At 41.4% G+C, this 18878-nt stretch overlaps 1 protein-coding gene across 1 annotated transcript in view; it reads left to right on the plus strand.

The window, feature by feature from the left end:
* The first annotated feature begins 539 nt into the window (after positions 1 to 539).
* The window catches only part of LOC106610680 (SH3 and cysteine-rich domain-containing protein), an 80320-nt gene continuing 61981 nt past the window's right edge, over positions 540 to 18878 (plus strand). The window contains exons 1-2 of the mRNA XM_014210146.3: positions 540 to 1095; positions 6387 to 6765. Of these exons, the coding sequence (XP_014065621.1) occupies positions 985 to 1095; positions 6387 to 6765 (490 nt within the window). The 5' untranslated portion in view covers positions 540 to 984. The remainder of the gene's footprint in view (positions 1096 to 6386; positions 6766 to 18878) is intronic.

Genomic DNA, 18878 nt, shown 5'->3' on the forward strand with positions numbered 1-18878 from the left:
GCCAGCATCTCCGTGGAAAACTTTCAACACCAAATTGAGGCTGTTCTGATGGCAAAAGGGGGTGCAACTCAAACTTAGCAAGGTGTTCTTAATGTTTTTCAAACTCATTGTATATTAAATATGATAGCCTGCCTGCTGCCTGCTTCAATCTGACCAAAGAATAATAACCAAATTCATGTAGTATTCTTTCTGAAATTTATGATGACAAAAATAGAAGGATGTCTGGGACTGCCTTACCAAACTACATTGACAAGAAAGACCCCATCCCTCCACATCCACCATGAGGCAAGCGCTCAAACAGAGAATAAGCGAGAGGTTTTAGTCTAGCCAAAATCTGTCCAAAATAAGCCCAATGAGTTTCCATTTATTTTGCACCTCAACTTGTTGCCTGCCTTCCCGTCCTTGGGACAAGGACTCCCATTGTTAGGGCGGAGGCATTATCATCTCGTCATTATATACAGATCTCTAGCTCAGCTATCCACGGATAAACAAGCTGACAGCAGAATCCAGCTGATCACTGACAGGACAGCAAGGGCAAGAACAGCTCGAGACCAGAGGCAGCGCGCGCATGGACACGGATGTGTTGTTGCCAACATTACGCAGCACAAGAGTGGTGGAAAGTACTGAACAGAGTCGATAGTGGGTGAATTCTAACACTTGTGGCTTACAAGTGTGTGTCCACATACCTAAAGGTAATTTTAAAACCTTATTCTACACACCTAATTGTTTTATTTTCATCAGAGTCGATTCTGTAGCCTACCTTTCCCTTTCGACGGAATTCAAGACATCATCTACCGTATTCCAGAACCGCCGGCATCAGACAGACTTCTCTTCACAAGGACAGTTGAAGAAGTCAAACGACGAAGACAGGAAAACACTGAAATATGTAGCCAACTGGGATATTTAAGAGTGTGAAAACTTCCTCAACGCAACACGAAGCTGCTCTTTCAGTTTTATTTTATTTTTTGTCCAAGAGGAGAGAAAATGATTCCACCGGCTAACATCATGCAGGACGAGAGTTTGGGCAAGAACGAGCGCGATCAGCACGAGACCCCTCAGTCACCAGCGCCCAGTGCTAGTCAACAGGAGACAAAGGTAGTGTACCCAAGAAGGTCGTTTTTAGGTGATGCGACCATTCCATTAGTCAATAGATCGTGAAAGGGTATTAAATAGATAAAGAGGCTGCATGACTGCCTCTCAATCTGGAACAGCCAAAGCTTAGACATGTGTTTTACAAATTTAGCCTGTTCAATGAATTATATATTTTGTATATTTTAAATATGCAGCCTCTCAGTCTGGAACAGCCAAAGCTTTGACATGTATTTGACAAATGTAGCTTATTCTATGAATTTGCTATGTTGTATATTTTTAATGGCTCATATATTGGACATCGTCATACTTCACTTATGCACTATGGTGGAAACAAAAAGATATTCACACTGTATATTCCACCCATTCATACATATCTAATGTATTCAGTTATGTATTCCAAAAATGTTAATTAAAACCTATCTGTCCCATAATAGGCATTATTGAAGTAGAGTTATATGATTGAAAAATTAAGCCTGTACTCTGAAATGCTATTCTAGGCAACTAGTTTGCATTATAGCTTAATATCCTTTCATAACAACATTGTTTGTCCCTGAGTTCCTTTAGTCTGAATTTAGTTTTTGCACTTATTGTTTTCAGCCAATAATATTAATTTATGACATTCAACCTTGCCAATGAAAGTACAGTATCATAAACAGCTTAATATGTATGAATAGGACAGACAGATGGACCCTACAAGTTATGGGGGTTGCAATGTGGGAACTATAGGATTGTTCCAGCTCTGCCATTGGCATTTTGTCTACAGATGTAAGCTCTTAATTTGAGCCAGTTTGCTACAGCAGAAAAATAATCATGAACAGAAAGGAAATAACTCTGCAGCAACAGGAAATTACCCATAAAAGAATGCACAGCTCATCAATACCTTGATAGGAGGTATGGCAGCCGACGACCTTACATAGTTACACTTCTTTCAACAAAACCACGAAACTGCGGTTGCAGGACATTTTTATAGGGGTTGATACATTTTTCATTAGGGCAAATCAAGTCTGAAATTTCAAAGTGGAATTTACAAACTTTAGAAGCCTTTTACACTATACTCATAACTATACGTTTGCATTTCCTGCTCTGCAGGAATATTCTCAGCAACAATAGTGATCAAATTAATATCCCATATCTGTAGTTTTGTAGTCCACACCCACATTTTTCTGGGTCACCTGTAACCCTGTGTAAGTACTTCAATTAGATGTAAAATACTGGACCAATCACTATCACTACAGTTGTAGATTTTAAACCAGTTACGCTCCCTTCCTGTCCCAAAGCTCTCGGGCTTAAGCAGGACACTTTAGACACGCTTCTGAGTTTTTCTTTCATCACTGACCTGTTTTCATTTCAGTTTTTCCATTTCCTCTCCATGGCAGCCAGTTGCTCCGGCGATGGCAAAATGAGAACTCTTTCCCTTTCATTGTTACATTACTGTAGCACTCCCTATCCCTACACATCAGTAAATGTGGTCACTAGACTGTGCGATTTGAAGGGATTCGTGGTAGGTATCCTGGCATAGTTAGCAGCTGTGGGTAAGCAACTGTACTACTTGCTTCCAGGTGTCTCAGTTGGGATGCTATGGTTGGGTTCCTTTGAGAGAGGTGCATGACTTTGAGTATGTTGATTGATTTCTAAATGGATAATGAGCTATTTAGCCAGGTGTCATTATACTCTTTAATAATCAGAAATAATATCGTAGAAAGGGAAAAGCATTTAACCCAACCCCTCTGAATCAGAGAGGGCTGCCTTAATCGACATTGGCGCCCTGGGAACAGTGGATTAACTGCCTTGCTCAGAACAACAGATTTTTACCTTGTCAGCTCTGGGATTCGATCCAGCAACCTTTCGGTTACTGGCCTGCTCCCAGAATTCCCTTGATACTCTAGGGCAGGGGTATTCAACTCTTACCCTATGAGGTCTGGAGCCTGCTGGTTTTCTTTTCTACCTGATAATTAATTGTACCCACCTGGTGTCCCAGGTCTAAATCACTCCCTGATTAGAGGGGAACAATAAAAAAAACGCAGTGGAACTGGCTTCGAGGTCCAGAGTTGAGTTTGAGGGTTCTAGGGCATTCTAGAAGGTCAGAGTAGTACATGGAACCATACCTCACATGTGTGATTCAACAATGTAACACACAGACTGTTGATTACGCTCAAAATGCATAATAAACCATTTGTAATCCATGTTCATGAAGTCGCAGAGAAAGAAGCTAGGCTACTTCTTTGAAGACACCATATAAGGACTCTTTCATTCATTTGAATGTGACTTTTATGGTTTTTCCTTTTAAGGAAAAGTTGGGGTTCATAAAGTAAGAAAAGTTAAGTGCCCTATCAAAACTTGCATTAGTCTCTTTGCTAAAACTCATTTTGTATAGTCTTAATGACAAACACTATTTAAGCTTCCTTGGGAAAATCGTAATTCATCATATTCCCTAAGGTGTTTTTGGTAAATTAGGTTTTAGCTTGAAATCCCCCCCCCCCCCCCCCCCCCCCTTCTCATGGGTCCTTTTAAGCTTGTCCATGTGGCTATTGCTCTTGTGATAGATCCCGTATCAACACCCAGCTATTTCCCAATCGTGCACCCACAGTCTGGTGTTGCTTGATGCATTTATTTTCTTATTATGCTGACAACCTTTATGTTAATTTCCAGTCTTGAGAAAGAGAACATTGCATCCTTGAGCCTTCATTGTTTAGAAATAGAAATAGCTGAAAGCTCTTCGTCCAGAAAGTAGTTAGTTTTATTTTTCATAGTTGGGAAGCAATATATAGGTACAAATGTTTTCTATACAATATAATGCATGTCAAATCGTTTTAGAATTGAGGTACAGTACATTTTCTGTTTAATTCCATAGTAGCTCTGTGACTTAATCATAACACAGACAGATCATCCCCTTACTGAGGGAGGGAGAGAGGGAGAGAGTGGACAATATATATTTTATACACTACCGTTCAAAAGTTTGAGGTCACTTACAAATGTCCTTGTTTTTGAAAGAAAAGCACATTTTTGTCCATTAAAATAACTACAAATGGATCAGATATACAGTGTAGACATTGTTAATGTTGTAAATGACTATTGTCGCTGGAAACAGTACATTTTTTATGGAATATCTACATAGGCATACAGGATTCCTTAGATAAGTTATCAGCTCATGTCTTACCCCACCTTATCTGTTTAATTCAATTAGACTTGAATCGAAGTGGAAAGAGAGATAACGTTACAATTTGACTTTCAAGATGCCACAATGTATGCCAACATTTTTATCTGGACCGTAGTTTCATTTCCATCTCATTACTAAGAAGGTAAACAAACAGAATAGGTAGCGTTTCTCAGTGAGGACGTTGTGTGTTTCTGAACATTATCGATAGGTGTTTTCTTTCCTAATCACCATCTCCTAGAGTGAAGGCTAGGCTACATCAAAGCTGCAGTGAATTCCCAGAGTACCGTGATGTGTGGGTGGTAGAGGGCTGGATCGATTGTTTCCAGATTGACCTGAGTAATCAATAGGTCATGATCATACACTTGCTGCCACAACTCCACTCAGTTGATTTCAACTGTTATACAATCATTGATCACCACAGGTGATTTCAACTTAACAAAACATTAATGATCCTCTGACTGTATAGGCTTATGTGTGTTAACCTCAACACTTTCCAGTCATGTAACCTAGAAATCATTGTTGAGGCCAATCTAATAAAACCAGATCAAATGTAGTTTACGAAAGTTCAATCATGAAGGCTGGTCTGAAGCATAACATAATTCACTTTTGTTTCCTATTCCATGGGCATATTGGGAATGAATACAAATGTATCATCATCAACATAGCGTCTTGTTACTTCTCCTCTTTCCTATTAGCCATGTGCGGAATGTCATTCACCTACTTACCTTATAGCCTATAACACGGCACAATATTGCACATTCCTCACACTTGCTGTTTAACCTATGGGCTCACGTTTGCAATTATCACCTTCCTCTTTCTCAACCAATGGGTGTAATCCTTGGGATGTATTTATACTGTATGTCAACTTACCCATGTTCTCTCACTTGCTGTTTTTTGGCAACAATTTTCAACAACCATCCACTTCCCCACCACCAGCAGCTAAAATAATCTTAAGGCCCGTCACTGAAACTCCTTTACCCCAGCGGGCGGAGGGCTTCGATGCCAGCAGCCCTGCATAGGGCTACCTGCCATCACATCATCTGGCTCTGAGGATTTTCCCTCGGAAACGAGGTCATTCCCCAAACTATTTAATAAAATGTCATATTGCATTCCGTCTTTGTTGTTCGTTCAGTTAAGCCTGTACTCGATTGAACAGCAGGGACAAATGCACCTAAATAGCAAACAGAAAATAGACACTCAATTCACCCTGGTGTTGGGTCCCCATTACAGAGCCAAGCCTGTCCTGTGTAATTGAACATCGTGTTTTTATGAGACCATTCTATGACCGTCATTCACCATCATTTATAAAGAAGTGTTCTTCAATGTTTATTTTTGTATTTTATTTAACCTTTATTTAAATAGGCAAGTCGGTTAAGAACAAATTCTTATTTACAATGTGACGCTGCAGCCACTGACTGGACAGATACGGAAGCAATGAAATGATCGTTTGTTGGAGAATCATTCGGTTGAGACTTTGTCACGACCCAAGTGGGAGCGTAGTAAACGATAAGTCCTTCAAGATGAGGAAATACATTTTCTAGAGGTTGTAGAGGAGCTGTTTCCTGTCTCCAGGGTTGCTCTATAAATTATAGTTTAAAAAAGAGAAGCAGTAATGAAATTGTGGCACGGAATTGCCGCCCAGCATGGTAGAAATGATAAGCTACCTCTATGATGCATAGCCTAACCCAGGAAATTGCATTTCCTTTCGTGGTGGGGGACCGGACCTACTGTATACAGAGTTTTCACAACAACAACAAAATCAGGTTGCCCTGGCAATGTAAGTGGGCAATTTTGAGCATCAGAAAGCTACAAATGACTGAAAATTCATGAATGGTTTTCTCTTTCAGTTGAGGCAAGACTAAATGTGAGTTTTCTTGGAACAGCCCAATGAGAAGTCATAAGGAGTAATAGTGCAGAACAGGACTTTACGGAACCTTGTACAGATGTAATGCGTATAGTGATGGCAATTTCAGGAGCAAAGATACCCATACATACTACAGTCATGAGCAAGATTGACTGAATTTGATACATACTGTACGGTATGTAATAAACATGGTTTAATATATTATGATGGGACTATAGTCAATTTCTTCTCAAGCTTCTCTCTCTCTCTCTCTCTCTCGCTCTCTCTCTCCAGATGCAGAAGCTGAAGCGCTCCTTTTCCTTCAAAACCAAGAGAATGCGCAGCAAGAGCGCAGACAATTTCTTCCAGCGCAACAACAGTGACGCCAAGCTGTCGACAGAGCTGCTCTCGGACAACAGCAGCATCACAGGCCAAATGAGCATCATCGGGGTTACGGTGGCCAATCCCATCCACCCTGTCCACCATGCCCCCCCTCGCTCAACCTCCAACCTGGTGATCTCTAATGCACCCCCGGCCATCCCATGTGCCCCCCCTTCCTTGGTCTACTCCCCAGGACGCCACCCCCACGCCATCGACCCCACTGGACACGGCTTCATGGAGCACATCTTTAAGAAGCCCACTTTCTGCGACGTCTGCAACCACATGATCGTAGGTAATGGTCACCCTTCCAACCCAAATAAACATTTGCACCGTATTGTATTGCAGAAAAAACCTCAATGCAGATTATCTGGAAGGTGTCACTTATCCAGTGACTCTCGTTGATGTTTTGAAATGCTCCTCTGTAATTACTGCATATGGTATTCCAGTGATTAAGAGAAAGCATTGTTATGAAACCACCCCTTTCTCGGTGAGCTGTAGTTCTATCCATCAAAATGTGTAAGGCGGTCACAAGTGTCATAGAGTCATACTTAACCACTAGCTTCATTCCCGTAGGAACAGCCCGACAGCGGAAATGTGTCAGAGCTGTCCAGGAGCTGCAGTATGAACAGGGTGCTTAGTGAAAGAGGTCAGTCGGTCTCTCTCAGTGTCTGACAGGCAGCACAGATCCATATGGCGGTCCCCAAACAGATGCTCCACCTTCCTTGCCCCCTTGTTAGGCACCATGCAGGCAGGGACCACCGGGAGCTTATGTAACAAGGTAGTAATGAGGGCCGCTTCAGACCATCTGCTAAGCCAGTGTTTGACAGCCTCTCTGCTAGCCAATAAAACAAAACAGACGGTATGTAGGGACCACGTGCTTTTGGTGTTGTTTGATGTGTTGGGGAGATGGGAGTACCAGGGGAATGGATCATTTGTTTCCTCTCTGAGTTTTTGAGGAACAATAGTGCTTTATTATTATGTAAAAAGTGCTTTGTTATTACGTACACTACCGTTCAACAGTTTGGGGTCACTTAGAAATGTCCTTGTTTTTGAAAGAAAAGCAAATTTTTTGTCCATTAAATAACATAAAATGTATCAGAAATACAGTGTATGTCATAGGCGTCGTAAGGAGTGGACCAAAATGCAGCGGGTAAAGTGCTCATCTTCTTATTTTTATTAAAGAAAAAAACACTTAAACAAAACAAACGACGAAAACAGTCCAGTAAGGTGCACAGATTATACTAGGAACAACCACCCACAAACACAAGTGAAAACGAACACACTAAATATGGCCTCCAATTAGAGACAACAACCACCAGCTAGCTGCCTCTAATTGGAGGTCATTGAAAAAACCTAGAATAAACATAGAAATAAAAAATATAGAACATACATCAAAACCCCGAAACACACAAAACAAACACCCCCTGCCACGCCCTGACCAAACTACAATAACAAATAACCCCTTTTACTGGTCAGGACGTGACAGTGTAGACATTGTTAATGTTGTAAATGACTATTGTAGCTGGAAACGGCACATTTTTAATAGAATATCTACATAGGCATACAGAGGCCCATTATCAGCAACCATCACTCCTGTGTTCCAATGGCACGTTGTGTTAACTAATCCAAGTTGATCATTTTTAAAGGCTAATTGATCATTAGAAAACCCTTTTGCAATTATGTTAGCACAGCTGAAACTGTTGTACTGATTAAAGAAGCAATACAATTGGCCTTCTTTAGACTAGTTGAGTATCTGGAGCATCAGCATTTGTCGGTTCGATTACAGGCTCAAAATGGCCAGAAACAAAGAACTTTCTTCTGGAACTTGTCAGTCTATTCTTGTTCTGAGAAATGAAGGCTATTCCATGTGAGAAATTGCCAAGAAACTGAAGAGCTCGTACAACGCTGTGCACTACTCCCTTCACAGAACAGCGCAAACTGGCTCTAACCAGAATAGAAAGAGGAGTGGGAGGCCCTGGTGCACAACTGAGCAAGAGGACAAATTAGAGTGTCTAGTTTGAGAAACAGACGCCTCACAAGTCCTCAACTGGCAGCTTCATTAAATAGTACCCGCAAAATACCAGTCTCAACATTAACAGTGAAGAGGCGACTCCGGGATGCTGGACTTCTAGGCAGAGCTGCAAAGAAAAAGCCATATCTCAGACTGGCCAATAAAAATAAAATATTAAGATGGGCAAAAGAACACAGACACTGGACAAAGGAATTCTGCCTAGAAGGCCAGCATCCCGGAGTCACCTCTTCACTATTGATGCTATGCATCAATTAAGGGGCCTGATGAACATTCCTCAGCGATCAATGCATCTCTAATGCCTGTCTAGACTGTAGATAGCTGGAAGTAAGCCGTATTAGAACACCTGTTAAGAATTCTCTGCCAGGAGTCTACAACACCCTGTTTGCACTTTTTGCTTTTGTCGCATAAAATATTTCAGAAAAGTCCATGCTATACTATCTAGCCCTCTCTCTCCACCTCTCTCTCTCTCTCTCTCTCTCTAAAGGTGATATTATTTTTCTGACTGGCCCCAAGCACTTGAAAGATGTCTTGTGCGTTGCTCCCTCAAATGTTGGTGGAAATAAACTTCAGTCGGCTTTTCAAAAAGCCATTTAATTGACTAGAAGGCTCCTTGCATTCCGTGGATGTAGGCCTTGGCCATTAAAGTCTCTCTTATTGAACGTGATGGGAACTCCACAGCAGATTAGTTGCCTCTGATTGAGCACCGCACGTTACTCGGTTATTGATTAAAGGGCCTTGCTGCAAATTACCTATTAAATAAACGTCTACCTTGTTACTGGGGAGTGAATAGGAGAGTTATAGGGGGGTGACAGAGGGTGGAAAGTAATTTACAGTTGAAAAGAGGTGATAAATAATCGTCCAGCTTTTACTGAATGCCTCGATATGAATAATATTCTAGCTGTAAGCTATGCGTGTATGCGTGTGTGTATGATTATTGAACAAACAGACTTAATACAGCTTATAAGGCATGTATGGAGGCCAGTTATGCGCGGGTAGACTCATAACCTGCAGTCGCTGGGCAGACGGGTTTAGGGTCAATAAATATTGTGGGGCTAAAGGGCGGGTGGGTAGCGGACGGGTTGAATAAAGAGAAACAATACCTTAAAAACATTAAAAAAGTATAATTATTGTGCAATTTACATAGGGGTTTAAACTGTCAATACTCTCTAGGAGTGGTGGTGTGGGGGGGGGGGGTGAAGTCAGGCGCAGGAGACCAAATATGCACTAGCAGAGCGTTTATTCCTGAGTCCAAAACATCATGAACAGGCATAAAATAGCTGACAAAATAATCCACCCAAAAGGGCCGGAACACAGTCCAGAAAGAAACGCCAGTCCACATAAGACAAACAAAATATAACGCAACGCCAAAACCACGACAGGTAACACAAAACAATCCCGCACGAACCCAACCTGGTAGGGCGAGACTAAATAACCCCCTAATGAACCTAACTCAAAACAGGTGAAACACAGGACAGACAAAACCAAACTAAAAGGGAAAAAGGGATCGGAAGCAGCTAGTAGACCGGCGATGACGACCGCCGAGCACCGCCCGAACAGGGAGAGGAGCCACCTTCGGTAGAACTCGTGACATTAACTGTATGTGCACCAAATAGCCTATACAGCCAATCGCCAAATAATGCTTTTGGGAAGGGCAGAAAAAGTTGGATGCAAAAGGGACATTGTCGAAGTTTAATTCAATAAAACAAAAGCTGCAAAAGGAGAGTTAAAATAAAGAGAAAGGAGAGCTATAAAATAAACATTTTGAAAATATTTGGTGTAGTGGTAAAAGAGGATGATAGCAGTGTTATGTTATGTGTGATGATTGTGAGGCTCTATACAAATTCGACAGTCACAAGTCTTGTTTTATTGAATTCAATACATTTAATGTGCTTCGCATAGCATATATATGAAGGGCCTACATGTATCGACTTTCACAGTGAATGCTTTTGTTTATACGTTTTGTGCGAATTAAATGCATCATAACAAAATATTGCTCCTCTGGAATAACGGCCATTCTGGGGTGATAAATACAGTACCAGTCAAAAGTTTGGACACACCTACTCATTCAAAGGTTTTTCTTTATTTTTACTATTTTCTACATTATAGAATAATAGTGAAGACATCAAAACTATGAAATAACACAAAAAAAAGTGTTCAACAAATCTAAATATATTTTATATGTGATATTCTTCAAAGTAGCCACCCTTTGCCTTGATGACAGCTTTGCACACTCTTGGCATTCTCTCAACCAGCTAAATGAGGTAGTCACCTGGAATGCATTTCAATTAACAGGCGTGCTTTGTTAAAAGTTAATTTGTGGAATTTCTTTCCTTCTTAATGCGTTTGAGCCAATCAGTTCAGGTAAGGATGGTATACAGAAGATAGCCCTATTTGGTAAAAACCAAGTCCATATTATGGCAAGAACAGCTCAAATAAGCAAAGAGAAACAACAGTCCATCATTACTTTAAAAAAATTATGTCAGTCAATCTGGAAAATTTCAAGAACTTTGAAAGTTTCTTCAAGTGCAGTCGCAAAAACCATCAAGCGCTATGATCAAACTGGCTCTAATGAGGACCACCACAGGAAATTAAGACTTAGAGTTACCTCTACTGCAGAGGATAAGTTCATTAGAGTTACCAGCCTCAGAAATTGCAGCCCAAATAAATTCTTCACAGAGTTCAAGTAACACACACATCTCAACATCAACTGTTCAGAGGAGACTGTGTGAATCAGGCCTCCATGGTCTAATTGCTACAAAGAAACCACTACTAAAGGACACCAATAATAAGAAGAGACTTGCTTGGGCCCAGAAACACGAGCAATGGACATTAGACCGGTGGAAATCTGTCCTTTGGTCTGGAGTCGAAATTTGAGATTTTTGGTTCCAACCGTCTTGTCTTTGTGAGACACAGAGTATATGAACGGATGATCTCCCCATGTGTAGTTCCCACTGTGAAGCATGGAGGAGGAGGTGTGATGGTGTGAGTGGTACTTTGCTGGTGGGACTATAATTTGTTTTTCAACAGGACGATGACCCAACACACCTTCAGGCTGTGTAAGGGCTATTTGACCAAGAAGGAGAGTGATGGAGTGCTGCATCAGATGACCTGGCCTCCACAATCACCTGACCTCAACCCAATTGAGATGGTTTGGGATGAGTTGGACCGCAGAGTGAAGGAAAAGCAGCCAACAAGTGCTCAGCATATGTGGGAACTCCTTCAAGACTGTTGGAAAAGCATTCCAGGTGAAGCTGGTTGAGAGAATGCCAAGTGTGTGCAAAGCTGTCATCAAGGCAAAGGGTGGCTACTTTGAAGAATCTAAAATGTAAAATATATTTAGATTTGTTGAACACTTTTGTGACCCGTTTCAGGAAACTAGGCGTATGTCGCAAGTCACAACTTCACAGGAGAGCCATTTGAAAATGTTTTGTATTTTTTGTATCAAAATGTGTTTTTTGGCAAAATTGCCTTCTGGAACATGTGAACTTTCATGTGCCTTAATAACAAACTTGTATGCCATCTGTAAATACGAATAAAATTGTTAAATTACGAGCGTGGACGGTTTAGCGGTTTAGCCACAGAAAAAGTGAGCAACCTTCCCACTAGCCATGATTGGCTGAGATAATGAGTGGGCTGGACATGCCGAGAGAGGAGTTCGGATTGGTCTGCCATATTCGGATTGGCATTTCGGAGTTCGGATTGGTCTGTCTTCTGTCTATTTGAGCTGGTCTGTCTGTGTTGGTAATCCTGTCGAATGCTGCATTTTATAAAATATATTGTGTAGTGGAGCTGCATAAGTGTTGCTCTCCACTTTCTGGAGGATCGAGTTTTGAAATCAGTGGAATTAGAGTTTGATAGCTAAAGAGATGGAGAAAACACCTGTCTTACATCTTACATCTTCAAACTAAGGGCAACCGTGGCATGGCATCCGTGACAGGGAGACGCATCCATCATGCATGATGATGTATACGGGTAAGATAGTCTAGCTAGCTATATTTTCAGATGTTACATGTTTCTAATTTTGACAGTAAGTGGTTTCATTTCAAGCTAAAGTGTACTGTTAGCTAGCTAGCTAACGTTAGCTGGCTGGCTCTCTAGCTAATGTTACGTGTATGATGTTATTATTCGTATCCCAGAACCATTTGCTTTGCTAGTTAGAGCCTAATGTTAGCTAGCTAACATTGAACCTGGTAGGTTAGGGCCCGCAGATTCATGCAGGGTAGTAACGACGTGATTTGGCACTATGTTCATTGTTGTTTAACAAGCTAATGTTAGCTGGCTGGCTCGTTAGCTAACGTTACATGACGTGTGTGATCTTACACGTTGTTTACCTAGCTAGGTTCATTGCTAACCTAGCTAAATAGCTACATATTTTAAGCTAAAGTCTACTGTTAGCTAGCTAACATTAGCTGGCTGGCTCCCTAGCTAACGTTACGTGTATGACATTATTATTCGTATCCCAGAGCCGTTTTCTTTGCTAGTTTGAGCCTACTGTTAGCTAGCTAACATTGAACCTGGTTGGTTAGCCTCCAGCATAGTCATGCAAGGTAGTAACAACATGATTGGCACTATGTTCATTGTTGTTTAACTAACTAACGTTAAATGGCTGGCTCGTTAGCTAATGTCGACGTTATGTGACGTGTGTGATCTTACACGTTGTTTACCTAGCTAGGTTCATTGTTTACCTCGCTAGCTAGCTACATGTCTTAAGCTAAAGTGTACAACACCCGTTGAATATGGTTGGTGTCAGTAAACGTCAGCAAAAAAGCGTAATGAAATTGTTGACAGCAGAGCTGGTTAGGCTGTTTTCATGTTATCCAGAGGTAAACAAATCATCGTCCAGAGCGTCAAGTTTGCACTCTAAACGTTGCGAGAGCGAAACGAGATGGGTGGGGCTAAAGCTTAAGAGGGGGTGAACGATGCTGAATGGGTGTTGACAAATTAGAGCTCTTCACTAGATACCAAAACATTCAAAGGCCATTTTCTCAAAAGTGAGTTTGCAAATTTATCAATTTTCAGAGCAGAATTAGTTTCCCATTGTTCCTCAAATGCAGTGTATGATATGCCATTTTGTAGCTCTGAGTCTAATTTTATCCAATGTAAGAAACACAATTTCAAATTTTGCTACATAAAACCAAAATCCAGGTGGTGAGTCACATTTTGTTGTGTTACAGCCTGATTTCAAAATGGATTAAATAGGTCTACACACAATTCCCCATAATGACAAAATGACAAAATATTTTTTGATATTTTAGCAAATGTATTGAAAAAGAAATACAGAATTTACATAAGTTTCACACCCCTGAGTCAATTCTTTCTAGAAGCACCTTTGGCAGCGATTACAGCTTAGAGTCATCTTGGTTAGGTTGTTTTGCACATATGGATTTGCACATATGGATTTGGGGATTTTCTACCATTCGTCCTTGGAGACTTTCTCAAGCTCTGTTAAGTTAGATGGGCAGCGGCGGTGAACAGTAATCTTCAAATCTTTCCACAGATTTTCAAGTCTGGGCTTTGGCTGGTTTATTCAAGGACTTTTACATTCTTGTTCAGAAGCTATTCCAGCATTGCTTTGGCTGTATGCTTGGGGTCATTGTCCCGCTGGAACATAAATCTTCGCTCCAGTCTAGGATCTCATCAAGGATTTGCCTGTATTTGGCTCCATTCATTGTTCCCTCTATCCTTACCAGTCTGCCAGGCCCTGATGCTTCCACCACCATGCTTCATGGTAGAGATAGTGTTAGACGAGTGATGAGTCTTAACTTTTTTTTTCCAGACATAGCGCTTTGAATTCAGGCCAAAGAGTAAAAATGTTTGTCTCAACAGAACACAGAATCTTTTGCCTTTGGCGCTCAGTCCTTCTCATGCGTTTTTGCAAACTCCAGGCCTGCTGTCATGTGCTTTTTTCTCGAGAGGGGCTTCCGTCTGGACTCTCTGGCAGGTTCTCCCATCTCTGCCAAGGAACACTGTAGTTCTGACAGAGTGGTCATTGGGCTATTGGAGTCTACACTCCTTGGATTTCTTCATATTTTATTGTGTTACAAAGTGGGATTAAAATGGATTGAATTGTCATTTTTTTTGTCAACGATCTACATAAATTACTCTGTAATGTCAAATTGTAAGAAAAATGTTTTTAAAGGTTAATGAAAAATAAAACACTAATATACCTTGATTAGATAAGTATTCACCCCCCTGATTCAATACATGGTAGAAACACCTTTGGCAGCGATTACAGGTGTGAGTTTTCTTGGGTATGTCTCATAAGAGCTTTGCACACCTGTATTGTGCAATATTTGCCTATTATTCTTTTCAAAATTCTTCAAGCTCTGTCATGGTGTTGAGGATCATGGCTAGAAGATCATTTTCAAATCTTGCCATAGATTTTGAAGCAGATTTAAGTCTTCTTGGTTAGCAACTCCAGTGTAGATTTGGCTTTGTGTTGTAGGTTATTGCCCTGCTGAAAGGTGAATTCCTCTCCCAGTGTCTCGTGTAAAGCAGACTGAAGCAAGTTTTCATATAGGATTGTGCCTGTGCTTAGCTCCGTCCCGTTTATTTTTATCCTGAAAAACACCCCAGTGCGCAGCTGAACACTGTATGCTGGAAACACTCGGTTTGTTGTTTTTGTTGTTTTTGACTAAAGGTAACCAATCTTCGTTAGATATAAATACTGAACATGTTTTTGCATGGATTCTGCGATGCGGTTAGCTTTTAACAGCTAGAAACGCTATTTTTTTATCCCGGAATCCCACTTAACAGACAGGTTGAAGCCTGCTTGACAGAGCCACCAGCCTTAGCTAGCCATCAAGCTAAAGAAGTTAGTCCCAGATGAGTTGTGCAATGGAGCCCTCTTTGTCTGGAGAAGTAAATTAACGGTTCCAGCGCTGTAGGAGCTGTATCTACTACGCTTTGTTTTGGGACAAGCTGGATCACTCGGAGTTCCAATGCAGCAATTGTTTGCTTGCCGAGGATTGAAGTGGCTTCCTTGATCAAGCAGGTCGCCAGTCTGCGTAAGAAACTGGGGAAAACGCAGAGTGGAATGTTTACCTTTTCTACACCAGTAGCTGGACGGAGTTCACGCTTGTTGGCTGCATCTCTGCCTTGCCGTTTGTCATTGTCTGACTGGCCGGTGTTGCCCGGAGTTCAATCGCCAGGGGAGCCATCTCCTGCCTCTTCTCCCCCATGTGATAGTGGAGTTGAAGGAGCACAGCAAGAGGAGCATGCCAATTAACTATGGTTGCATGTCACGAGCTGTGGAATCCGAAGACAGCGTCCTCACGCAAAGTAGGCTACACTCCCAACGAGAAGCCCGAAGCGGATACAAACAATGAATAGTTTCGCTGCCCTGGAGCCTGATCTTCCTACTCCTTCATCGCTGGGGGTACCTGTGTCTGCGAACTCTGTGCCTACTGTGCAACCTTTCGTCCTTGCTCTGGATCGAGCGGGGCTTTTCCATCTGTCAGAGGCCTGCACCAGGCGTTAGGAGCTACGGGCTCAAGTTATCCTGCCTCTCGCCCATCCTTAAAGGGTTCTCCGAATCCTGTGAAGCATGGAAGTGGGCAGATTTCCTCGTCCTTCTCGCCAGCCGTGATTTTGGCCAGCTGAAATGTCACTGTTCCTGGTGCAAAAACACTGTCCTATCCCGGAGCTCGAGTAAATGACATTACTAAGCTGCTCCCGAATGTTCTACGCCAGGAGTGTGCAAAGCTGTCATAAAAGCAAAGGGTGGCTACTTTGAAGAATATCAAATATATTTAGATTTGGTTACTACATGATTCCATATGTGTTATTTCATAGTTTTGATGTCTTCACTATTATTCTACAATGTAGAAAATAGTAAATAAAGAAAACCCCTTGAATGAGTAGGTGTGTCCAAACTTTTGACTGGTACTTTATGTATTTTTTTTTTAATAGAATGTTCTTTTCACTTTGACATTATATATTATTTTGTGTAGATCAATGACAAGAAAGTACAATTCAATTTAATCAAAGCAAATCCAATTTATTTATATAGCCCTTCTTACATCAGCTGATACCTCAAAGTGCTGTACAGAAACCCAGCTTAAAACCCCAAACAGCAAGCAATGCAGGTGTAGAAGCACGGTGGCTAGGAACCAGGCTATGAGGGGTGGCCAGTCCTCTTCTGGCTGTGCCGGGTGGAGATTATAACAGAATATGGCCAAGATGTTCAAATGTTCATAAATGACCTGCATGGTCAAATAATAATAATCACAGTAGTTGTCGCGGGTGCAACAGGTCAACACCTCAGGAGTAAATGTCAGTTGGCTTTTCATAGCCGATCATTGAGAGTATCTCTACCGCTCCTGCTGTCTCTAGAGAGTTGAAAACAGCAGGTCTGGGACAGGTAGCACGTCCGGTGAACAGGTCAGGGTTCCATAGCCACAGGCAGAACAGTTGAAACTGGAGCAGCAGCACGGCCAGGTGGACTGGGGACAGCAGGGAGTCATCATGCCAGGTAGTCCTGAGGAATGGTCCTAGGGCTCAAATCTATTTCAATTCCACTTTGTAACTCAACAACATGCGAAAACAAAAGTTCAAAAAGTGACAATAAAGGGTTCAGGTCTGGCACTTGTCCAAACTATTACTGCGGTTGCCATTGTGCCATCACTTCTCCTGTTATAATCTGAAGCTTCTAGCCAACTCACCCCACCAGCCACCATTCACCACTGTATGTCATTACCCAGCTGAAAGGGCAGTGGGGATGGCTTTTGTCAGATGGAAGTGTCTAGGCACTTGGGCACCATGGCTCATTCTATAGCTGCACTCATCTCATTCAGCATGAGGGGTTCTCATCATTCCTCCATGTTATCACAATGAGTCAGTGAAAGCACCCCCATTCAACAACTGTGTGACAAGGGTTTAATTTGACCTTTGGTATTATTTGGTATTTTTTAAGGATCCCCATTAGCTGTTGCAAAAGCAGCAGCTTCTCTTGCTGGGGTCCACACAAAACATGAAACATTACATAATACAGAACATTAATAGACAAGAACAGCTCAAAGACAGAACTACATCAATTTAAAAAAGACACGTAGCCTACATATCAGTACATACACATAAACTATCTAGGTTAAATAGGGGATAGGCGTTGTGCCGTGAGGTGTCGCTTTATCTGTCTTTTGAAACCAGGTTTGCTGTTCATTTGTGCAATATGAGATGGAACGGAGTTCCATGCAATAATGGCTCTATATAATACTGTACGCTTTCTTCCATTTGCTCTGGATTTGGGGACTGTGAAAAGACCCCATGGTGGCATGTCTGATGGGATAAGTGTGTGTGTCAGAGCTGTGGGTAAGTTGACTATGCAAACAATTTGGTATTTTCAACACGTTAATGTTTCTTATAAAAAGAAGAAGTGATGCGGTCAGTCTCTCCTCAACTCTTAGCCAAGAGAGACTGGCATGCATAGTATTTATATTAGCCCTCTGATTACAATGAAGAGCAAGACATGCTTCTCTGTTCTGGGCCAGCTGCAACTTAGTTCTTTCCTTGCAGCACTCGACCACACAACTGGACAATAATCAAGATAATCAACTTGTTCAACAGCGACACCATTCATTACCTGATTGAGCTGAGGTCTAGAATTTAGGGAATGATTTGTACCAAATACAATGCTCTTAGTTTTACAGATGTTCAGGACCATTTTTTTACTGGCCACCCATTCCAAAACAGACTGCAGCTCTTTGTTAAGGGTTTCAGTGGCTTCATTAGCTGTCTTTCTGCCCATCATTTCATTTAAAGTACTCCAATGTTTTTTCCATCATTCTTTATATAATTTATCTTGGCTTCATAAGACAGTTTCTTCTTCTTTTTGTTGAGTTTACTCATATAATTTTTCAATTTGCAGTAAATCAGCCAGTTATTTGTGTAGCTCGACTTATTAGCCACTCCTTTTGCCCCATCTCTTTCAACCATACAGTTTTTCAATTCCTCATCAATCCATGGAGCCTTAACAGTCCTAACAGTCAGTTTCTTAGCAGGTGCATGTTTATCAATAATTGGAAGAAGCAATTTCATAAATGTATCATGTGCAGCGCTTGGATGCTCCTTATTAATCACATCAGACCAACAAATATCTTTAACATCATCCACATAAGAGTCACAGCACTATTTTAGGCCCAGCTATTAGAACTTTGGCTTTCCTGGATATAGCCACTGCATCCAATGAGTATGGATACAGCTTTAGTACAAAGTTCTACAGTATTAGGAAAACTGTTGTTGATACATGTGAATGATCTTGTTCCTGTAGTGTTTGTAAACACCTTGGTAGTTGATTAACCAGATTATAGGCACTGGTTACATTGAGAAGCTTCCTCTTGAGCAGACAGCTTGATGAAAACCAGTCAATATTCAGG

Source organism: Salmo salar, chromosome 09 (genome assembly GCF_965601325.2).
Source record: "Salmo salar chromosome 09, fSalSal1, whole genome shotgun sequence".
Lineage (NCBI taxonomy): Eukaryota > Metazoa > Chordata > Actinopteri > Salmoniformes > Salmonidae > Salmo > Salmo salar.